Below are 25,989 nucleotides of genomic sequence, written 5' to 3'. Positions count from 1 at the left end.
AAAATTTCAAAATATTGATTCATCTCCCGAGGGGGCATCACCATCAAATATCGAATCTGGGGCATCACACATCAAATCAAATCTGGGGCATGACTTGCAAATCATAAGAGCGACACAAAAATTGCATTTGATCATAAATCACAAAAACACATCATTTTCTTTGAAATAACATGTGCACACACGTCACTTCAAAGAGGGGCAAAATGTAGACGTATAAAAATGACCATTTCTAAATGAATATTTTATGTTCATTTCTCTATTTAATTAAATCCAATTTAATTAAATTATCCACATTCTTCTATTTTATTAAATAAATGACTCAATTTATTTAAATAAAATTCACTATACCCATTTAATGAATAAATGATTTTATTCAATTAAACCCCCCTATACACTTTTAATTAAATTCAAATTTAATTAAATAGTTATCCTAAATTGAATAAATCTAATTTATTTAATTTCCCCAAATTGCAACCAAATTGAATTAAATTACTTTATTTCAATTAAATCCCATTTTCCCACCATCCACTTGCAAAATCCCAAACCCCTTTCTAATCCCTTCTAGAATCTTTTAATCGCTTCTAATTAACCTAACCCCTCCTCTAAACTTTGTCACATCCCTAAGCAAAGGGAAGTCACTTCTCAAACCTTCAAAGTCTTTGATAACCATTAAAGGCTTCCAACCTTTAACCACTTAATTCCTCAAAGTCTTTGATAACCATTAAAGGCTTCCAACCTTCAACCACTTAATCCCCCAAAGTCTCCAATAACCATTAATGGTTAACTCAAACCCTCCTATATAGTTAAAGAATTTGTTTTAACTCAACCTTCACCCAACCCAAAGGTCTCATCAGGCCTTTAATGCTTTGACCATGATTATCTCTTAATCATTTGCACATAGGTTTATCCTTGGATTAACTCTTAATCCAATGGGTAATCCTAATTTAAGCTTGACCCTTACCTTCTAGATAACCATGAGGTCTTCTCAAGCATTTAATGTCTCCAACCCCTTCTCTCAACCCAACTCTATGTTGACACTTGTCACCATTTCATTGGTGCCAATTACAAACATGGATCCCCAACTTTCAAACTCAACCCTTGATTAAACCATTCAATCTTGAACATCCATTTCCCTATTCTTGCTATAAATAGAGCTCTCATTCCTCCATTTTAGATCATCCTCCAAATTTGTAGTATCACACTTATGCTCAAATACATTTAAGCTCTCATATATCATTTTATGCTCATCATTTAGCCTCTCTTTAGAATAGAAATTAGTCTAAATATGCATGTTTAGAATACTTTCTTTATTATTTAGCTCAATCATAGACTAAATATATCATGTTAGGATAGTACTCATACTAACCTTGTCATCTTATCATCTAGTTTATTGCATTTCTAGAATCATACATGGCTTAACATACCTTTCATTCTAAAATCTATCAAAGCATCCCTCGTTCTTGCATTTGCCATCCCTAAACCATTTTGCTCAGTGATCTGAGAACAAAAACATTGGTTTGAGGGACATTGTGAGATAGAGAACCATGGGACCAATCTTGGGAAGCTAAGTTATACTTCATGACTCCATATCTTGCACCAAGAAGTCATGTGTGTGTGTGTGGACTAGTATTTAGCAATATTTTCACATATTGAGTTTTATCAGCCCACTTTTCCCGCATACAGGTGCTAACCAAGGCACTAACACTTATGCACCAAATACCAATCAAGATCAACTCAACACAAACAACACCAACAATACCTAAAGCAATAACACCAATCGAGGACCTGATACAAATTCACAAGGTAACAACAATAACGTTCCAAAACGCATTTACACACCACTAGGGCAATCATTAGAGTCAGCATTCAGAGAACTCCTGGCAAACAAAATTATCTCCTTACCAGCGATCAACAACTTTGAGCCACAAATCAAACCACCCTGGTGGAGTGACTCACACTTTTGTGATTTTCATCACAACAAAGGTCATCAAACAAATGATTGCATGAGACTGAAAAACATTGTTCAAGACATGATTGATAGAGGCGATTTAACAGTCGATGGTCTCAAGACAAACAGTGACCATGGAGCTTTTAAGAATACTCTTCCAAACTACAACAAGAATGGAGCTTCAACCTCAAACGATACACGTGGAGCTCATATCAATCACATATACAATAACACCATCAATCATTTATCAGCTGAAGATAATCAAGTAAACGTCATCACAATCAAAGACAAGCATGAACATGAATCCATTAACGTAACAACCAGAGCTCAAAAATATGTCTTGAAGGGGCAAACATCAACAACAAACACCATACCCAAAATTCAATATGCTCTGGTCAGTCAACTGCGTAAAACTCCTGCTCAAATATCTATACTGGAGTTGTTAAAACTTTTGTCAAAACACAAGGACATATTGGAGCAAGCATTATTGGAAACAAATGTACCTCAAGATCTGGATGCTGACAAATTCCAAGCCATGGTGGCTCACATGACAAGGCCTCATAACCTTACCTTCTCAAAGCACGATAATATCTTATTAAGCCATCCACACAATACTCCACTCCATAGTGAAGTCATGGTCTATAAACACTGAGTTAAACGAGTATTAATAGATGGAGGAGCTGGACTCAATATCTATACCTTGAAACTTATCCGTGCATTAGGCTTCTCTGAGGAGTCTATTGATCCAGGCAAAAGGTTCACTATCAAATCATATGATGATGAAAAAAGATCATCCAAAGGAATAGTAATGTTGTCAATTCAAGTAGGACCAATACAAAAGGACACTATGTGCCAAGTTTTAGACATAGACCTCACATGTAATATCTTATTGGGTCGACCTTGGATACATGAAATGCAAGCAGTACCTTCCACTTATCATCAGTGTGTTAAATTCCCCTACAATGGACAAGAGATTTCTATATTAGCAAATCATAACCCTTTTCAACATTGTAATGCTATGGGGGCAACCCAAGATAGCCTGGTTCCACATAACAGAGAAAAATAAAATTCCTCAGCACCAGATATTCAACAAGAAAAGTCTAAATCACTATCTATGGATTTCAAGCAGAAAATGAAAATTAAAGAGCAAGGCATGGGCGGATACTCTTTGGAACCTTTGTGTTTAGCCAACTTACCAGCATCACCTAAATCTCATGGATTACCTACAGCATCAACACATCAAGCAACACAACCCATCACCAAGTTTAATGGAAAATTTATCCAACTAGGCACTCTAGCACATGAATCAGAAGAAAAAAACATCCTTAGTTGGCTATACAAGGATGAGGAAGACAATGACAGAGAAGCTACTATGGAAGTAGCTATACCAACACACCTATATGGAAAAGGCTACTTGATCATGCAATAAATGGGATACAATGGCAATGGACCTATTGGCAAAGGTCAGGAAGGCGTCACAGAACCTTTAGATCCTCCTTCACAATTCAATAAAGACAAAACAGGATTGGGCTATGAACACCTTCTACAACCAAGGAAGACACCAAGCAAATACCAAAAACCTTAGTGGAAACCCAAGAAGAAATACAAGGAGGACTCCTGGAAGGAAGCACTATTTGAGTCAGCAGAGACAATACGCAAAGAACATGAATATCAAGAACGAAAGCAACATCAAGAGAAGCCCATCATTCAAAAGAAGGTAGCATCTACAAAAGTACATCATGTTCAAGAACCAATATCCAACAAAGAAGAATCACCTCCTGATAACATCATTCCTCCCCGAGGAGAGATAGTATATGAGCAAATGCAAAGAGTGGAAGAAGGATCTGACATAGAATCAGAGAAAACTATCAAACTTGTATCAATCATCAAAGACTTGTTTTCACCCTACAACATACCAGTCCAGAGCACTGCCAGAATCTGGGATTATACCTCGGAGACTGGTTCAAATAAATATGAATGGGGCAGTTGTTCCAATATTACTAAAGATATTACTAAAAATGATAGTCATACACCCATCTCTCAAGAAGAATGTGACACAGAACCTAGACTACTTGAATATGGTCCACATAATATCTATGATGCCACATAAAGCGAGCAGCAACATTACGAGCAAGTTTACACGGAAGATGATACCATCAAAGACCTCAACAACATCCTTAACTTCTTTAATACCCCGACCAACCATAATGATATCTCCATCCTGACACTTACAGCAGCTGAACTTGATCCGCCTAATGACTCCTTACCACTTGTCTTTCTTGACCTCATAGACTGGGACAAACCTGAAAACCATGACATACCAATTTTCCCAAATGATGAATCCATTATCCATTACTTATGTACTGTTAACCCGAAAACAGACTCTACCAGTGAACAAAGTAATGACATTTGCAATCAAAGGAGTGTCAAGTCTCCCAGTCACAAAAGTGAACAAAGTAAAGGATCTATTGCTGAAAACCAGTCAATTGCAGCAATAGATCACAAAAAAGTAAAAATAAAGGACGCATCTGAGGGTGAAAACCTTTTTAAGGCACATAAAGATGGGAGACTTGACACTCTTCCTGAACATTATCAGGAGCGATCACCCATATTGATTGAGCCCACTCAATAAATCAACGTTGGTACTATCGAAGCAGCCAAAAACATACACCTTGCAGAATATTTGATAGAGGAAGAAAGATTAGAGTTTATCAAATTTTTCAAAGAAAAGAAAATCAATTTTGCTTGGTCATATGCAGATATGCCCGGGATTGATCCATATCTAATCATGCATCACTTGTCTATTACTCCAGGAGCTAAGCTGGTCAAGCAAAAACTGCAAAAGATGAATCCACATGTAGCACTCATGGTCAAAGCTGAGCTGAAAAAACTATTAGACGTCGGATTTATCTGACCTATTGACTATGCTGAATGGATTTCCAACATTGTACCAATTTCCAAACCAAATGGGAGTATCAGAATATGCACTGATTTTAGAGATGTCAACAAAGCCTGTCCAAAGGATGACTTTCCTTTACCTAGTATCGACATAATTGTAGACCTTACAGCAGGCCATGCAATGCTATCACCAATGGACAATTTTTTGAGCTATAATCAAATCAAGATAGCCCTAGAGGATCAAGATAGAACAACGTTTACCTATCCTTGGGGAACGTACTATTGGAATGTCATGCCTTTTGGCCTAAAGAATGCAAGGGCAACTTATCAACGAGCGATGACAACAATCTTTCATGATATGATGCACACCTTCATGGAAGACTATGTGGATGATTTACTGGCTAAATCATTTACTCGGGCAGAGCATCTAGACATACTAGAGAAAATATTTGACAGATTGAAAAAATTCCAAGTCAGGCTCAACCCTAAGAAGTGTGTCTTCGGGGTTACATCAGGCAAGTTACTAGGCTACATAGTTTCAGCTAAGGGTATTGAAGTAGATCCAGCAAAGGTACAAGCCATAATGGACATGCCACCACCAAAGAATATCAACCAACTCAGATCTCCACAAGGACGTCTCCAATCAATCAGGTGATTCATTGCTCAACTAGCAAATAAAAGTCTACCATTCAACCATCTGCTACACAAAAATGTACCTTTTAGATGGGAAGCCAAATGTGCAGAATCATTCTTTCAAATCAAGCAATAGCTGATGAACCCACCAGTTCTAGTACCACCGATAGCAAGGAAGCCACTCATTCTCTACATTTTAACAACAGATATATCACTGGGGGCATTATTAGCACAAGAAGATCAACAAGGCAAGGAATGAGCTATATATTACATCAGTAGGACATTAAATGGATATGAACTCAAATATACATTCATTGAGAAAGCTTGTCTGACAGTGGTATTTGCCTCTCAAAAGTTCTGACATTACATGCTAGCGCATACAATCAAGCTCGTAGCAAAAATTGATCCTCTCAAATATTTACTCAGCAAAGTAGCTCTTACAGGCAGATTGGCTAAATGGGTCATGATTCTCAGTGAATTTGATATCCACTACACAAAGCGATGAGCCATCAAGGGACAAGCAATTGTAGATCAACTAGCTGAAGCACTGCTTCCTAGAAAACAATCAATGGAGATCGAATTTCCAAACAGGGATGTTCTTACTATTTCCACACAACAATGGACCCTATACTTTGATGGATCCTATACTCAACATGGCTCAAGTGTTGGAATTATGTTCATCACTCCTGAAAGGCACACCATACCAAGATCATATAGGCTCATGTTTCCATGCACAAATAATGTTGTTGAATATGAGGCACTAGTCATCGGCATAAAAATGCCAGTAGAATGGAGAATCACAACTGGTTATAAATCATATCAACAATGACTATCAGACGAAGGACGACAAGCTACTTCCCTACAAAAGAGTGGTGGATGATTTCAAATAATATTTTGTACATATCACCTTCGAGCAAATACCAAGGTTGGACAATAGAGCAGCTGATGCAATGGCTACTATCGCTTCACTGCTACAAATTCCAGAGCAACAAAGTCGTTACAAGTTTCTGGTAGAGCAATTGTTCTCCCTAGCCTATGACCATTCTAAATCCCATGTTATTTATCCCTTGACTGGTTCTGACTCTCCATTATACAGACCGATATATGACTATCTAAAAAGAAATATCCTCCCCATTGACCTATCTCAAAACCAAAAATGCAACTTTATCCGACAAGCGGCCCGTTATACTCTCACTGCTGATACTTTGTATCATCGAGGTCTAGATGGTACTCTTCTTCGTTGCCTTGATCGTAATGAATTTGATTCCGCTTTACAAGAGCTTCACGAAGGTATCTATGGCACACATTCAAGTGCTCCTACTCTTGTTAAAAAACTTCTAAGAATGGGATATTACTGGCCGACAATGGAAAAAGATTCTTATTATTTTGTAAAAAAGTGTCCTAAATGCCAAATCCCTGGCAATCTTATACATGCACCAACACAGGAACTGCAGCCATTCACAACATCCTGGCCCTTTTGCCAGTGGGGACTGGACTTAGTCGGCAAAATTCATCCTTCATCTTCAAATGGACACAAGTTCATTATAACTGCAATAGAATATTTTACCAAATGGATTGAAGCATTCCCCATGACCACAATAACTGGGAAACAAATCGCCTCTTTTATCCTTAATTATCTGATCTACAGATATGGCATCCCAAGTTCCATCATCACAGATAATGGATGACCTTTCAAGAACCAAGATGTGTGAGAACTATGTGAAAAATTCAAAATCTAACATCGTTTTTCCACACCTTACTACCCACAGGGGAATGGTCAGGCAGAAGCATCCAACAAAACAATATTAAAAATCCTAAAGAAAACAGTGAATGATGTAGGCAAAAATTGGCATGTACAACTCAATCCAGCACTTTGGGCATATAGAACTAGCATCCGCACACCAACGGGAGTTACAACATATTCATTGGTGTATGGATCTGAAGCAATTTTACCCCTGGAGGTCGAAATTCCATCTCTCAGAGTCTCTTTGAAAGGCCTAATTCCAGACGAAGAGTATCGAGTCAACCGACTGCAAGAGTTTTAACTTCTAGATGAAAAATGACAGCATGCCTACACTCACCTCAAATCCTATCAGCAACACATGTGCAGAAGCTACAACCACAAGGTCATTCCCAAAATTTTTAAAATTGGTGATCTAGTACTCAAGGAAAATCCTAGAAATTAGCAAGATCGAGAAAAGAAAGGGAAATTTGAACCTAACTGGTTAGGTCCCTATGTCATCATATCAGCCTATGGATCAGGTGCTTATCAGCTAACAACTTCAGAAGGAGATGTGCTCGACGAACCAACTAACAACATCCATTTGAAGAAATACTACACTTGAGCAGTCTAATGCACGAAAAAATCAAAAAATATCAAAAAATCAAGAAAAAGCAAATAAAAAGGTACAATAAAAGCAACTGGTGAAAACCTGGCAATAGGCGCTACTGCGAGCGGACAACTCCTCTATCTATATTTACTACCAAGTCGTTATATCCCCAGTCAAGCACTATCGGCCATCGCTCGACATTTTTATCGCATTGTCCAGGACATACTTAGCCTAGTCACTATCCTAGTTTATCCACATATCCTTTCATCATATCCCACCATGGATTGGTAATCACTATACATATCCACATTAAGAGGAAAACTTAGCTAGGGGCAGCATTGATCAAAACTTGCGGTAAACTCAGACAATCATATCCAGCAAACAAATCAACAGTCACAAAACCAAACATTGATCACTTAACAGATTCACAACTCATGATGGATGATTTTCTGAGGTATCAAATGTTTGCATTTTATATGAAGTTTTGACTATTTTGCACTTAAAAAACTTTTTGAACTATTGGATCCTCTACATTCTCTCAATGATGCATCGAGCTAGAGAAAGTCATGGAGCCTCCAATATCTTTTTAGTTTTCTATCTGTGAGGCGATCATTTGTACTGTGCAAATACTTGTCTCAAAACGTGATTCAAAGCATATCACTGAAGACATGAATCCACTTTGCGCATACAAATGGTTTAATCTTGTTTGTTTATACACAATCCGCACTCAAGTCGTCCTGGTTCAATTATACCTTGATGCTTGTGCCATCTTGCAAAATCAAAAATCATGTAAATTTTTCTCAGGTCATTATGGTTCAATTATACCATTATGCTTGTAAAAATTTTCAACATATCCCAAACAAATCAATGCTCAATGATGATACCTACAAAGAAGGCAAAAACATGTGACTATACAGGGATGACAAATGCAGAATGAGGATGCTCAAATTAGTTGCATATAATTTTACAATTAGTTGCATATCATCTTACAATTAGCTACCTATCATTTTACAATTAATTGCATATCATTTTACAATTAGTTGTGCATAGCATATCATTATCATACATCTCATCTTCAAGATGCATCTCACAACATATCATTATCATACATCTCATTTTCAAGATACATCTCACATCAAATCATATTATACAAGATAGATCTCATATATCGTGCATTATCACATCATATTCATCACATATCAAATCACATGCATCTATCTAAGCATTGCATCATCATCATAGAAGCAACAAAATCATATAGAAAGCATCATCCATAACACATCACATGAGGATCGAAGAAAATGGTGTCATATATATATCTCAAAATGATCAATGTGCAAAATATGTCATGTATGTGACAAATACAACAAAATGATGAAAATACAATAGAGACAACGTCTTTCAAGTATGACTATCTCCCGAGGGTGATGGTCTCGCAGCAGATGTTCCAGCACCAGGATCCCCAGGTGGATCCTGACAAACAGGCCCTGTCACACCTCTACTCTCTGTCCTCGACCCAGTCTCCCTGGATCGACTGGATCTCGAAGCTGTGAAACTCGAAACTCAGCGCTCCCTAGGAACCACATCCTCATAATTCCTTCGGTAGTACTCCACCTCCTTGGATCTCAAAGCCACCTCTCTCAGAGTATCTCTCATCGAGCCACCTGTCGCTGCTCTCTCCAAAGCCTCTTCTTGAGCCTCAAATTGACCCAACCACTCCAAAACTGTATCCCGCTCAGTGGTCAGCTGTGTAATCTGTCGCTGATGTGCTAGTAACTATGTCTGTAGGTGTTGCATTGATAACTATAAGGACCTAATCTAAGCATCCTCCCGATGGGTCAGAATCTGAATCTGGAGGGGTACCTGCGAAGTGGTACCCCCTATCCCTCTACCTGTCCTCGGCGCTGGTGGGGGTAGAACATGTGACCACCTCCTCTGCACCGACCATCTAAACTCACCAGTCCCTCCCACTATCACTCTCACCTCTCCTATCCTCTCCTCACCCCCAGCTCCAATAGCCAAGCCTCCTCTCCCTGTATCCACCACAACTCGTCACACTGCTCTCTCCACCTGTATCTCTCTGTCACCACCATCTCCACCCTGTGTCACCATGTCCTCCAGGACCAACCCCCACCCTACTGCCAATCCCTTGAACTACCTACGGTCGGGACATAAGAAACCACCTATGAATCCTGCAAGTACTAAAGGAAGCGGAACGTAATCCAAATCTATGAACTCCTACTAGGGGATCTCATATCCACAAATCGTATCATCCTCTAGAATCCAGCGGAGTGCCTCTGTCCCGCCCTCCTCTGTCTGCTCATAAGGTAATAGTGCTCCTATCACAGGAATCCGCATAATCCAGTAGCAATCCTTTGGTGTCACTGTGATCTCACCAGTAGCCAAATGAAAGGTGTTTGTGTCACTATGCCACCTCTCGGCCAACGCTATCAACCAACCCCAATTAATGATAAATCAAGGCATCTCTAATAAAGAGGATAGGCCACACCTCTCAATGATATCCCTGTCAGCCTACGTCAATCGTGGTATCCACGACCACAGTATCAGAAATCGTTCTCACGACTAAACAACCCCAAGTCGCTCCTGTCAAAAACAAAACAAGTCCAATATCAGTTTCCTCATCAATTCAATTCATATCAAAATCAGATTCATATCAACTTGAAACATTGAAAATATAATCAAGTTCCACAATCATATCAACTTGTAAAACAACTCAAGTTTCACATTCATATCATCTTGTAAAACAACTCAAGTTCCACATTCATATCATCTTGTAAAACAACTCAAGTTCCACATTCACATCAACTTGTAACACAACTCAAGTTCCACAACCCTATCAACTTGTAAAACAACTCAAGTTCCATATATGTATCAACTTGAAACAATGCATATCAAATCATCCATATCAAAATTCATATTATATCCAATCATCATCAGATCAAAATCAACTTGAAACATTACAAATCAAATCAAGTTATATCGGAACTCATATTGGACAACTTATCAAAACAATGACAGCAGACACACAGACTGCCACTTCACACTTATCCCTAAAAAACTGGCAAAAACCTACCTATTTTTTTCTTCATCCAAAATCCCACTTTACCCAACATTTTCCACTCATGCGCTACCCTATCCTATCTACGCGCCACCAAAACTACCCTAAGCGCTACAACCCTGTATGCGCTATCTTATCTTGGCCCTGTGCTACACCATTAACCCTATGTGTTAGGGTATACTTACGCGCTATCCTACACTACCCATGCGAGCCCCCGCTAACCCTATGTGCTAGGTCTTTCCTACGCGCTACCCTTTTCTTCCTCTACGCTTCCCTGTATTCTCGATGCGCTAACCTAACCCTAAGCACTACCCTAACTCACCGTTGTGCTATCCTAATCTACCTGGATGCTACCCTATTTCATTAAACTCTATGCACTACGCAACCTATCGTATGCGCTACGGTTTAACCCAGACGCCCTAAACCATTAAATTCGTGTGGAAAAATTAAAAAACATGATCAAAAATGACAAAACAAAAATCGAAAAGGGGTCAAAAATGATGACTTACCAGTGGTCTATACATGGCGGGCCTCTGATACCTCCGAATGCACTCAAATCGACGAGAAGCAAAAAGAATCGACATTTTGTCTTTTTCTCCAAATATCACTTTCTCCAAAGTCAACAAAGCACAAATGAGACAAAATAAATCACTTTTTCCCTTTTATGGGGTAAATGAAAATTAGGGTTGTATGGACCAATACGTAAATTGCTTGTGGTCTCGTATCAAATGCTCATTATTGGGAGATGAATCAACTTATCGCATTCAACATAGACAAAAATTTACAATGCAATCAAAAGACATCAAATTTTCAAAATTTTGATTCATCTCCCGAGGGGGCATTATCAACATCATTTATCAAAATCTGGGGCACGACATGAACATCTCGACAAGACAACACATTGATCATAACCAAATCATGACGACACATCATTTTCTTTGAATCAACATGTGCACACACGTCACTTCAAAGAGGGGCAAAATGTAGACGTATAAAAATGACCATATTCTTAAATGAATATTTAATGTTCATTTTATTCTCATTCCTCTATTTTAGTTAAATCTAATTTAATTAAATCACCACATTCTTCTATTTAATTAAATAAATTATTCAATTTATTTATTTAAATTCACTTAAGCCCTTTATATCATTTGATTGAATAAATCATTTTATTTAATTAAACCCCTTCTCTCTACTTTTAATTAAATTTACATTTAATTAAATAGTTTACCCCAATTAAATAAATCTAATTTATTTAAATCTCCAACTTGCAACCAAATTGAAATAAACCAAATTATTTTAATTAATCCTTTATCCTCCACCCACTTGTATTTTCCTACAAATGCAAGTTTCACAACTATTTTAAATAAATTAATTAATTATTTAAAATCCTATTTATCCTCACCCACTTGAAACCTTTAATGGCTTCCTTCTAGAGTATTCTCAAGCCTTTAATGGTTTCCCTTAAAATCTTCAAACTCAATGGCTTCCTTCTAGAGTCTTCTTAAGCCTTTAATGGTTTCCCTTAAAGTCTTCAAACTTAATGGCTTCCTTCTAGAGTCTTCTTAAGCCTTTAAAGATTTCCCTTAAAGTCTTCAAGCATTTAATGCTTTATCTTCCTTTTTCTCATGTAAATAAATTAAGATTTATTTAAATAAAATCCAAAATTCACATTTACATTTAAATATTTATCCAAATGCAAATTACACCATTTAATTGAAATAAATGATTTTATTTTAATTGAAAATCTCAAAATTCCTCCCACTTGCATTCTCCTACAAAATCCACTTGCATGCCTAAATCCCTTCTAGATTCTTCTTACTCCTTCTAATTAGCCTAATCCTATCCTAATCATTGTCACATTCCTAAATAAAAGGAAGTCACTTCTCAAAAACCTCCAAATCTTCAATAACCATTAAAGGCTTTATGTCTTCAAATGGTTAACCTCTAAAGTCTTCCAAACCATTAAAGACTCTTACATAACCATTTATGGTTAACTCACCTTTTACCTTTGGTTAGAGACTTTCCTCTAACTTAACCATCCTTTTGACTCATGGGTCTCTTCAAATCATTTATTTCTTTGACTAAGGTAGTCATTTAACCCTTGCACATTCATTTATCCCTTGGATAAAAGGAATATCCATTAACCTAACCCTAACCCAACCCCCTAGGGTAACCATCATGTCCCCTCAAGCATTTAATGCTTCCCACCTCTCCTTTCAAACAATCTTATGTTGACAATTGTCACCATTTCATTGGTGAAAATTGCAAACATGGATTGATAACTTTCAATCCTGACCCTTGATAACTCCTCCAATCTTGACCCTCCATTGCCCTATTTTCACTATAAATAGAGCTCTCCTTCCTCCATTTCAAAGATCATCCAAGCTTTTAGTATCTCATTTATGCTCAATTTTATCAATACATTTAGCCTCTCTTTGCAATAGGAATTAATCTAATATAGCATTTTAGAATATTTCCTTTATCATTAGCTTAAATCATTAACTACTATATCATGTTAGGATAGTATTTATACTAACCTTGTCATCTTATAATCTAGTTTAACTCATTTGTAGAATCATGCATAAATAGGATGCATTCATATTAAAATCAATCAAAAGCATCCCTCGTTCTTGCATTAGTCATCCCTAAGTCACTTTGCTCAGTGATATGAGAGAAAAGGCATTGGCTTGAGGGACCTTGTGAGATAGAGAACCATGGAACCTACCTTGGGAAGTTGAGTCATTCTTCATGACTCCATAACTTGCACCAAGAAGTCCTATGGGTGTGTGGACAAGCCTCTTTGAACATAATTTTCACATTTTAAATTTCATCGCCCCGTTTTTCCCGCATACACTAGGTATAATATAGACGAGGTAAAAAAAGATAAGCTCAAAGCATAGGTTGAGCAACTTACCACTGTGCTAATCAAGGTGACCAAGTCTTTGGAATCCATTGGACCAATGACTTCCTCACTAGATGAACAAGTTATGAAAAGGGCCAAGAAAGCAACATCGCGAAGTAGAGTTGTAGGAGAATGTATGGACATGATGCTTAGTCAAGGTACAATACTCCTGAGCTCATCTTTCACTATTGTTAGTAACCTTGATGTCGTAAGGATAGAAGTGGACAACACCATAAAAATAATTTATCAAAAATTGGTAGCGCGGGAGAGGGATTTTGCGGCATGGTTGAAGATTGAAGACATTGATTCAAATGATATTGTGCAAGATGGCGGTATTCCTTCTTGGCATATGTATGTTGAGAAAAGAGAGACACTAGAGCATCAAATGAATATTCTAGAGTGCCTTATAAAGAATATGAGGAAAGCTCAAAAGGAATGTGCGTATAAAAAAGAAGAAGATCATTGACAAAATATCTAAGATCCCATGTACTTTCCTTGATGAAAATCAAAAAGTTCTTGATGTGGATGTGGTCATTAATGAATTCAGTTTGTTGGTAACCACTAAAATTGAAAAAGAGGACTTCTCTTTATCCTCTATTGATAAATTGGTTGATCTACAATTTATCCCGAACTTTCTGGATTCGCTTCTAAAGAAACACAAGAAGTGTTGTGTTGATTGAAGGATTCTATCACATGGGTCAAGATTATCACCAACCATACCCAAGGACCCGATGGAACTCGGATGAAGAATGCCTTGCAGAAATTTGAAGAATTTCATAAATGGGAGTCATCATGAAGAAAATGACACTTAGTCATTTTTGCAATTTTCTAGTGGCATTTTGTAATGTCAATCAACATCTTGGGTTTCATTTTGTATATGCTCTAGTAGGCATGTAGGACTACACATGTCCTAATTCAAATAGGTCTCTACTATTGACTATTTATAATTAGTTGTAACATTTCCAAACTTGATAAATCTATCATTGCATTCCTTGAACTAATCTACACTAGGTTGTCAAAGTTTATATGACACATCCTTTGGTGCCATAGCCAAATTTCATCAAGTTGAGATATTAAACAATTTCTTGTAGCTCCTTCCAACTGATACATATTTCCATTTTTCCTTCTTCCAGCTGCAATAATTGTTTGTAACTCCTTTCGGATCTCACATTCATTGTCCTGAAAAACTACATTATAACCATTTTTGCACATCTATCCAACGCTCAAAAGATTATGATGCAAACCTTTCACATAGTAAACATTCTCAATGTTATGTTTTCCATCAAAAGTAATTGAACCAATTCTAACAATTTGTGTTGTTTGGTCATCTCTGAACCTAACAGAACCTCCATCATACTTTTCTAGCTTTATGAACTTACTTTTATCACTAGTCATATGTTTTGAATCCATTATCAATCAACCACTTATTCTTATCTCTTCTAGCATGAAATTCATTAGCAACAGTCTTAGAAATATCAAACTTAGGATCAATCTTCTCTAGACCAAAAACAAACAATCACCTTCTTCATAGTCTGACTCATCATATGAGATACCAGCATCATCCTTAACATAATAAGCTTTCTTATATAACTTTCCCTTGTTTTCCCTAGACTTTTATCTAGAACCCTTTTCCAAACATCTAGTAGTTATATGACCAATCTTTCCATGTTCGAAACATTTAAAGAGTAACATGCCTTTGTACTTGTCAGTGCCTTTCTTCAGTTTCCTCACAAAATTTGCTTCCATCTCATCTGGGTTCTCATCCTCATCCAAACCATCTTTGGATGCTTTGAATGTTGTCTCTGATTTGTCTTTGTCCTTTCCAAACTTCCTTACATCAAATGCAGTCAAGGTACCAAACATTTGCTCTCTAGTGAACTTCTTCGGATCATGTTTCTTCAATGGTTGAGATCTCATCACTATAGCTTGTCGATAAAGTCATCAATATTTTGTCTATCGCTTCATCATTCAAGGTGCCTCTAAGTTCTCTGATTTCATTCACTGCACTATCAACCTTCTCAAAATAGCTTACAATGTCTTCTCCTTCTTCCATCTTCAGGTTTTGATATCTTCTCTTAACTATTAGCCTCTTTGTCAACTTAACTCTCTCATTTCCTTCATAGATATCTTTCAGTTTCTACCAAACCTCATAAGAAGTATTCAAAGAAATAACCTTTGTCAATTCAGTCTTTGATGATGTACTAAAGGTAGCATACCTTGCTTTTTCATTTTCTTCATAAGCTTGAATCTCATCTAGAGTAGTAAGACCATTCGTCAGTTGAACATACTTAGTCTCCACAGCCTTCCAAGTGTTGTAACCCGGAGAAACCAGATAACCTCTAATCTTCACTTTCTAGAAACTATAATCGGATCCTTCAAAGATAGGAATAAATAACTTGTGTGTCATTGGATCAGGATCTACCTCAAGCGATTAAGCTCTATATCAAGGAACCACAACTCTGATGCCAATTGTTGAATATTCGAGCAACTGAGAGGGGGGGTGAATCAGTTGACAATAAAAATTACCTCTTTAAACTTAATTCACATATCCAAAATAACTAGCAAAATTAATATAATTGATAACCATGAAAGCATGTCCACAAAATAGATCGGACTCAAGAAACACCTAAATATTTGTGGAAAACCCAAGAAGGGAAAAACCACAGAGAATGTTAATTCTCAATATATAAACACCGGCTAAGGTGACATTGGTTAAGGTGATTTTTACAATGGATGGCTCACTCCCAAGATACTCACTGCAAGTGGGCTCACTGCCCAAAAAAGCTCATTGTCAAAGAAAGAAAGAAAGATAAATAGAATCCACCACTGAAAAACATAGTTTGCACTGTCGGAACTGCTTCCGATAACAACCCACAACACTATACTCATACAAAAACTAGATTATTTCAATCCTGGATGTCTTCAACACAAAAAGCCACACTTCAACTCATCCAAATCATACTCTTATAAATGTTGTCTTCAGAAAAACATTATCCTCAAAGTCGGCCAAGGTAGAGATCTAAAATAGGTCTCCACTAAACATTCTAGTGGTGGGAAAGAATGAGAAGTAGACCACATCTCAACATTCCTCATCGAACACATCAACATGCTACTTACATCGCCAAACCTGGACCCAAAATATTATCCACACGCTATACAATTACCATTACACAACTTCAACGTCCAAACCCAAAAGCCTAGACTTCCGGACCAATTCGAACCCAAGAATAATACTGAATAACATTAGCAACACATCTTCTGAAAAGAAAAAACATCCTGAAACCCTTTGAATGCTCAACACATCTCATACAAACACTTTTTCTCTACATACCACATTCAGACCTAATCCAGACCCCAGGATTTGACATCAATAACAATATATAGCATAATGGTAACAATTTTTAGGTTTTTGAGTCTTGTTTTCATTTTTTATGTCTTAGGAATGTATTGAAGGGTTTAATGGAAGGGAAAAAGGCATATCTCAAATGGGTATTTGCCTTTTTTTCCTTCCGGGGCTCATTCAATGTGCGTTCATGAGCCCCAATTCATACTTGTGCAACTGTGCAGTTGTTGGTGCATATGTGCAGTTAACAGGCATCAAATGAGAAACATTAAGTGTCAAATGCACAACAGTAAGTGTCATATGTGCAGATTTAGGCATCTTATGTGTAGGTTTTTAGTTTAGGGCCATTTGGTCTTGTTTTGATCAATTTTGGTTCCCCGAAGCGTTACAGAGGCTTGGGTTGGTTGTGTACCCTATTGATCTTGTATTTTAGGGTCTATATGTTTTGTATTGGATTTATTTATGTTCACATATATGATTCTTTATATTTGGATGTGAAAGAATCTAATTGTTGTTGCATTAGAATCAATTTCATTGATGAATTCCTGATGGTTATGGTCTAGAGAGGCCTTTGTGTATGATCTCGATTCAGTTCTCTGTTTATGGATTCATATACGATCTTTATGAAATATATATACTATGGATGCTTATCATTCGTTGGATTGAACCCTAGGGTAGAGGTGTCTAAGTGAAATTTAGGGAGAGTGGCTCTCAATGGGGGTCGAGACCCTAAAGTGGCTAGTTAGGATAACCCATTATGAAATTCTTAATCAAGTGATAACTTAATATAATTAATGAACTGGTGGGAAAAACACATTAACAAGATAATTATGGTGCCCCGCCCATGGCCTTAAGTGCTTATACATACTAAAGATGGCAGTGAGAAGGCTTGGTTGTCTGTGGGGCATTGATTTGGCACGATCGAACTTCCTTGTCTTCATGAAAGGATTATTCAGTTCCACATGAGCTGTCAAATGGGGATCGAGGCCTAGAGAGGCTAGCCAGGATAACCCATGTTGAAGCTATGTGATGACACTCTTCCGTACTTGAAGCTTAGAACCCTATCCTATGTGGTTGTGTATAGAAGCCTCTGGTGGAACCTTGTTATGTATCTTATTTGTTAATGTGTATACCTTATGTTATCTTGGATGGTTGATATTGTGTTGGAGAGTAGACCTTGTTTGCTTGTATGTTTGGGGGCTTGTGTCTATCTCCTAAGCATGGTGGGGTGGACCTAAGGGTTCTACATGTTCGAGTGGTTGTTGCCAACCTCCATTAGGGACCAGTGGACTTGTTTGTGTGCTTTGGATGGATCTTGTCATCTTCTTTTCAGCACCTCTTTATTCATGATGCAGATTATTCAGTTATTGTATTAGTAGATGATATGTATCATTTGAAACCATTTCTATTGTATTATTATTTTTATTATTATTATTTGGACAACCCTTAGGAAGATTGATGTAATGCAAATGAATGTAATTGAAAAGCTATGTAATTCTAGTATAGCGTTTAAGTGGTTCAATGTTGTACCGACTACTCTTATGTGGATGGATGGTCTATCGTTTCTTATGTTGAAAGGTAATCATAGGAACATTTAGTTTGGTGCTTAAAATGAACCTAGTATTAGTTGTAGATGTTCTTATATTATGTAATGTTATTGTTATTGCATCTATGATTTATGTATCGTAGATCTATTTAAGAGTGTTACATAAGAAGTGACGTTAGAGAACTCATCGAGAACTAAGTTTATGTGAATGTTTATCTTCTGCTTGTACATTTGTTATAGTTAATTCCATGATGAGTTTATGAATGTAATGTGTTTTGTTTTTTAAAAAAATATGTTGCTATGTTATTTTTGTTAGTTAGTTGTTAGTGTTCTAGGGTTCCTTACCAGGGCGTTACACATTTCATTGTTTAGTTTTAATAACATAAATGGTCTCATGTATATATTGTATTCAACATAAAAAAAAAAATTATGCAAAAATAAAATAATAAAATAATGGAAAAATAAAACAATAAAATTATGCAGCTGCTCACTCAATAATGAAATAAGAGATAAAAAAATTATTTAAGAAAATTGAACTCAACACCATATAGATACCTACAACACAACATTGCCATTACACCATACACCTTTCACCATTAAAATATTTTCTATACTGTGCTTAATGGAAAAATAAATAAAGCCCTAGACCACCGAATCTCTATAAACGAGTCCTCAAAAAAATGCACCCCGGGAGATAAATATTGATTGCTATTGCTCCTGCAGATAATACCCACCATTCTCATCCTTGCAAATAGAGATGTTGTTCCGATCCACAAGCTGTTCTGTCACAATAGAGATTTTGAGATCTTTCTCATGTTGATCATTCAGCTTGAGCATTGCGCCCATCCGGAAAAATGTAGTGGGTGCCTTTATAGATATCTTCTTACACTCCTGTGGGGGCAGCTCCGATCTCACCTGTCTCCATACATACCTGTGCATATCACCAAGGACTATGGTGTCCTCTGTTTCATTTTGAATGATGACCTCAGGTGTGCCCCGATCTCCATAAATTGAAACACATTGTGAGGAGCTACTGTAACAGAGCAGAGAACAAACCAACAACTAGAGTAGATCAAGATGAACAAATTGGGTTTCACCTCAACCCAACTTTGGATGCAGGGGTAGGGCTGCGATGGTGAGTGGTGTTAATCGTGTTGTTATCAAAGAGAGCAGCTTTAGATCTGATATCTGTAATCAATTGAAAAGGATCTTGCAGACTTGTTTCTCTTGTTGCAGATGCTCCTGGAATTTGTGGTGAACTGCAGATAGAGCAACCCAAATCGAGAGAGGAAGAGGGCTTTTCGATCTTTAGCATTGTCATTCATCTTATAATATATTGATTGATACAAACCAGACAGATTGTAGCTTTCCATCTCCCTCGCTATGTAACTCTCAACGCGGATAAACAATTGAAGCTTCGAAGGTCCATCATCCGTGTTGAAGATTCAGCTGTCCGGTTAGAGACTAGATTACGCCTACATGTGGACCCAAACGGAATCTCCCATGTACTTACGGCTGTGGTTATTGTGGTTTTAAAAAGTGCAATGTTGGGAGCAAAAGGTGTTGTCTATCTCTAGGGGGAGGAATGAAAAAGATGAATAGATTGCCAATGTTGATCCTCAAGGAAATTCCAAGCTAGTACAGTGTACTAACGTACAAAAGTAATAATTTATTCTTATTATTATTCAATTGAAATCGCGTGATCTTTCAAGCATAGATGAAAAGTCTTCCTTTGAATTGTTTAATAATTTTTTTTGAATAAATCATAAGTTTGTCTTTGAAACATGATGATTAATTATTTGTTTAATTAAAATAATTCGCATGAAATGTCATATTTCTTTGGACCTGTCTATTCTGGCTCCAATATGACAGTACGGATTGACTAACACGCATGTTAGTCGCACGTTTTACACCGTCGATGTTGCAATTAACGGCTGCTATTGACTGACCTGTCGCTAACACGCTGTATGAAAAGTCCGTTTTGAAGCCAGAATAGATGCAGCCTATTCCTTCATGATCACTTGAATAGTCATCGAGTAAAGTGCAATGTTGGGAGCAAAAGGTGTTGTCTATTTATAGGGGGAAAAGTGAAAAATGATGAATAGATTGCCAATGTCGATCCTTAGAGGAATTCCAAGCTAGTAGTAGAGTATACTAAATTAGGAGGCATTAAAGGTTGTACAAAAGTAATAATTTATTATTTATTATTATTATTCAATTGAAATCACTCTTTGATGATCTATCAAGAAGTTCATTACATGGAAGAAAAATCTCCCTTTGAATAGTTTAATAGTTTTCTTGAATAAATCATAAATTTGTCTTTGAAACATGATGATTAATGATTTGCATGTTCCATTAAATAAACGAGAAGCAAAAATAAAAATGCAATATAATGAAGTCTTTTTAATTAAAAAATGAAATATTTTTATGAATTAAGAAGGAAAATAAATTTTAATTGAAATAAAAAAGTGAAGGGCATTTTATTTAGCTAATTAACACCCTGCCATTTCATTAAATAAATTTTTGTCTCAATCATGATAACAACTAATAATGTATTTAACTACCTAAAACAACCATATCAATGTAACTAACAACCATATGAATGCGATAACGCTTGTCGATGGAAATATATTTGCGTATTCAAGATTGATTTATGCACAGGGAAAGCAACAAGATAATTACCAAAGTATATAATCCTGATGTATCAACATCTTTAATGTTAATGTCAAAACCTGGTTACTGTTACCTCAAAACACAAAAAAGGAGTTCTGTCGTTTCTTGTCATACCCCACTAGTTGAGATGTTATTTCCGTTCGTCCGCTTTAGTAAAACCTAAAGCGCTTGGAGGAAAACAAAGGCAGACATTTCAATTCCACTTCTCTCAATTTGTCATGGAGTTGAACGACTGTAGCAGAAGAGTTGTCATCTAACCATTCTTCAACGGCAGTGATGGTTGATATAAGATGATGATCAGCGTCCATGGAGCCTTCACTCTTTGCTTTCATCGCCCTCTTTCTCATGTTCGACACGTAACATTCAAGGGCGTTTTTGGCAACATGCTTTTCCCTCTCTTCTTCGTCCTCCCTGTGAAATTTTTCTGCGTCCGCTACCATTTTATCAATCTCATGAATGCTCAGTCTCCCACCTTCATTAGTAATGGTAATCTCATTGCTTGCTCCACTTCCCTTGTCGTGGGCTGAAACGCTCAGAATTCCATCTTCGTCCACTTGAAAGCAAACTTTAATACTTGACACTCCGGCCGGGGCAGGGGGAATCCCTGTCAATACAAATTTTCCTAAAAGATTGTTGTCTGCAACCAAAGGTCTTTCACCTTCGTAAACTTGAAAACTTACAGCTATCTGATCGTCATGCGGCGTGGTGACGGATGTCTTCTTCCGAGTTGGAAGTGGGGTATTTCGGGGAACAACTGGATGCATCACACCACCACACACTGCGATTCCAAGACTCAAAGGTGTGACATCCACCATGACATCAATGTGTACGTCCTCCTTGCTGAGCACAGCTGCCTCAAGCGCAGCACCGTAAGCTACTGCCTCGTCAGGATTTACACCTCTGCACAGCTCCTTCCCATCGAAGAAATCTCGAACCATTTCCTGCACCTTTGGTATTCGTGATGAACCCCCTACTAATACAATATCGTCAATTTGTCTCTTGCTCAACTTGGCGTCTTCCACGCATTTCTTCACAACTTCCATACACTGCTCAAATAAATCAAGGTTGAGCTCTTCAAACTTTGCTCTCCTGATCTTCAAGAAAAAATCATGTCCTTCGTAGAGACAGTCAATATCAATCACAGTCTCTACCACCGAAGATAAACTTCTCTTTGCCCTCTCACACTCTGAACGCAGTCGCCGAAGAGCTTTGGCGCTCCTGCTTAGATTTGTTTTGTACTTTCTGTTGAAAGTTTGGACACAGTAGGCGAGCATCCTATTGTCAAAATCTTCACCTCCCAAATGCGCCTCTCCCCCAACTGCTTTCACCTCAAAATTGCATATACGAACTACAATTATAGATACATCAAACGTACCTCCACCAAGGTCAAACACCAGAATATGTTTTTTCTCTTGCTTAGCTCTACCAAAGCCATAAGTGAAGGCTGCAGCGGTGGGCTCATTGATGATCCGCATTACATTTAGACCTGCAAAAAGGCCAGCGTCTTTAGTCGTCTTCCTTTGGGAGTCACTGAAGTAGGCAGGCACTGTAATGACTGCATTTTTCACCTCACTTCCTAAATACTGTTCAGCTAGAGTCTTCATTTTCATTAAGACCATGGATGAGATTTCCTCTGGCGCAAAGAGTTTCTTCTCACCCTTGTACCTCACTTGGATCATTGGCTTGTCATTTTTCTGCGTAACAACTCTGAAAGGCCACAGTTTCATGTCGGCCTGCACTGAAGAATCAGTAAATTGCCTTCCAATGAGTCTTTTCACATCGAAGATTGTGTTAAGAGGATTAGAAGAAATTTGAAACTTGGCAGCGTCTCCGACAAGTCTTTCCTTGGCTGTGAAAGCAACCATGGAAGGTGTAGTTCTATTTCCTTGGTCATTAACAATGATTTCAACTCTGCCATTTTCCCATACTCCCACACAGCTATAAGTTGTTCCCAGATCGATGCCTATGGCTTTCTCTTTTTCCATACCACCGATTTGCTGCTTACGCTGTCTATGGGTATCTGCAAGTTGAATTAACTGATAAAACTTCAACTCATCTTTCTCTCTCAAATTCTCAATTGAATGCTCTTCATTTATAGTAACATGCCAAAACTGTAACATGCAAGAGAAATTTAATTAGAATTGAGATATGAATAAAGCTCTATTAATATTCACGTACCAGATATGAATATATTATTTTCCTACTCAATTGATGTAAAGTATACCTTCACTGACACCTCCAACGTACGATACGATTTCCTAAGATTTACTTTCTGTAGAAGTCATTAGTATGGTTAATTACCTATTCAAGAAACTTTTGAATGCAACTGAGAGCTTATACCTACAAACACATTATCTTGACATATAAACATGCTCAAGCAAATAAATTGGGAGTACAAATTTCAGAGTGAAATGTCAATCAAGGAAGAAATGGCGTCGGTACTAAGCCACTCGTCATAAATGAAGAGTAAATGAGATAATAATGAAGTACACGAGTAAACCAAATTCCTCCTCTTGGAATTTCGCAATTATCATTGATAGGTGCATACTTGCACCGCCTAATCATCTCTACTCTTAATACTTATTAAATCACTAGATTAAATTTATTGGATGACCTGCTCCTTTATTGTATTCAGGATTCAGCTACAAAAGGTATTTCAATTGTTGTGATGGTAGTCGTTCTTAATTGTAAAAAGCAATCAATCATATAATGTCAAATAAGTTGTACAATTATGGAGGCCTCTTTGCTCTTTGCACAATTATAGTTTTACCTTTTTTTTGAACTGTTTTGAACACCTCGACCAAAAGCATGCTGATGTAGCATCATATTTGATGATGTGGTCCTCAAATCTTAATTATAAGCAAGGGACTTGCGCCCAAATAAGCTACTGTAAAAAAAATTTGACAGTGATTATAATTTTATTATTTTAAATGCTTCTTATGAATGACATTTAAATTCCAATACCAGGTCTGGGTAGATAAATAGTTTATGTAAATTTTTATTAATAAAAATGTTATAATGGAGGCTGCACTATTAGCGAATTCATCTGTTCTATCTGAGGGAGGCATTGCGATAAATTAATTAAACTTTCACTTACATATCTCAAAACAAGCTAGGAATAACAACTTTCATAATTGGCAAAAGTTGTCCAAGGTGATACAGTCAACAAATATTTTTCATTCAAAGAAAAATAATTTATGTTCATTCAAAGAAAAATAATTTATGTTCACATGTAAATTTAGGAAAAACACAAAAAGTATTGACTATTTATAACATAAATTTTCAGTAAAATACTAAAATGTAATAAATTTCTGTAGCAGTTTTGAATTTATATCAATTTTGAAAAGAAATATAATTTATTCAGGACTTATTTTGAGACTAATCTCCATTAGAGTGAGAGGGAAGCATTAAAACTGTGAATTGCTCCTAAGCAAGAAGATATCCTTACCTGCTATTCAGATACGCTGTGCCAGCCGCGCTCCTTTAGAGTTTCTGCTCTTTAACGCCATGCTTTGTATTATGTGGGGGGAAAAGAAGCTAGAATAATATACACAAATTTAGGTTAAAATTCTGGGAAAAAAAAAAAAAAAAAACTATTAAAAACTCTAAAATTTATGTCTCAGACACAAGCTTTATACTTCATATTAGAGAAAAAAACACTCAGAAAAGAGATTTTACTTTAATAACACAAAATGAAATATGAGTGGAAGGTTGAGAGGCATTGCCATCCTGGAACATATAAAAAGTGAAAGAGAAAATAAGAATGGGTAAATTGATACTTACGATTTAAACTCTAGTGAAGGTGTTGTACCTTTAGCAATCCTCCTGGTAAATGCATGCCCACAGACTCTGAAGTTCTGAACTGGGTTTTGTAACTTCTAAACTGATAAAAACAAAATGTGGTGCACCAGATATGACAACTCCAAGATAATACCCAAATGCCAAATGTGCTTGTGCAGTATAATGGAGGGTTTGCATTAAATATACTGAAAGCCGTGGCATTAAATGTCTTGTACGAAGGTAGTGAGAGATTTTAATCGAAAAAATCCCTCACAAGTAATTTCAACTATTTTCAAATCTTATGCAATCCACGCTGATAATTGCGTATGGGGAGGTGGAAAATGATAAATAGATAGATAAAAAGAGAGGGGAGAGATAAAATTAGAATAAAAAGATAGATAAATAAGAAAATAATTTATGTATTTCAAAATAAAGGGGTTAGACAAGAATGTTAACTAGGGGAAATAAATCTTATTTTAAAACTTAAATCATAAAATTAAAAAACATTCTATGAATAAAAATAAAAACTAAATAATAAAAATATAAAAAAATACACATAAGAATTTTTTCAAATTAGGTTATGATTTTTTTGCATAATAATTTAAGATAGCAAAATTTAAATTATTATATTTGAAATTTTATTTTATTAAAGTTTTAGATGGAGCATATAAGTTGTTTGTTATTCAACAATCAATTAATTAATGGAACAAAATATATTTAAAATATAAAAAAATTTAATTTTAATTCATGGTTTTGTAAAAAAAAAATTAATTTTAATTCATGGTTTTGTAAAAAAAATTTAATTTTAATTCATGGTTTTGTAAAAGAGTTCATTAAAATTTCATGGATTAAAC

At 36.5% G+C, this 25,989-nt stretch overlaps 1 protein-coding gene across 1 annotated transcript; it reads right to left on the bottom strand.

Annotated features, from left to right (window-relative positions):
* Nucleotides 1–21,389: 21,389 nt before the first annotated feature.
* LOC131027004 (heat shock cognate 70 kDa protein 2-like) lies at nt 21,390–23,343 on the bottom strand. The gene has a single exon (XM_057957008.2). It carries the CDS (start codon nt 23,338–23,340, stop codon nt 21,505–21,507), a length of 1,836 nt encoding a protein of 611 aa, XP_057812991.1. The 5' UTR covers nt 23,341–23,343; the 3' UTR covers nt 21,390–21,504.
* Between the last annotated feature and the right edge of the window lie 2,646 nt (nt 23,344–25,989).

The sequence above is a fragment of the Cryptomeria japonica genome, chromosome 2, assembly GCF_030272615.1.
Source record: "Cryptomeria japonica chromosome 2, Sugi_1.0, whole genome shotgun sequence".
Lineage (NCBI taxonomy): Eukaryota > Viridiplantae > Streptophyta > Pinopsida > Cupressales > Cupressaceae > Cryptomeria > Cryptomeria japonica.
The sequence above is the reverse complement of the archived record's forward strand: the minus strand, read 5'-3'. Positions and strand labels throughout refer to the sequence as shown.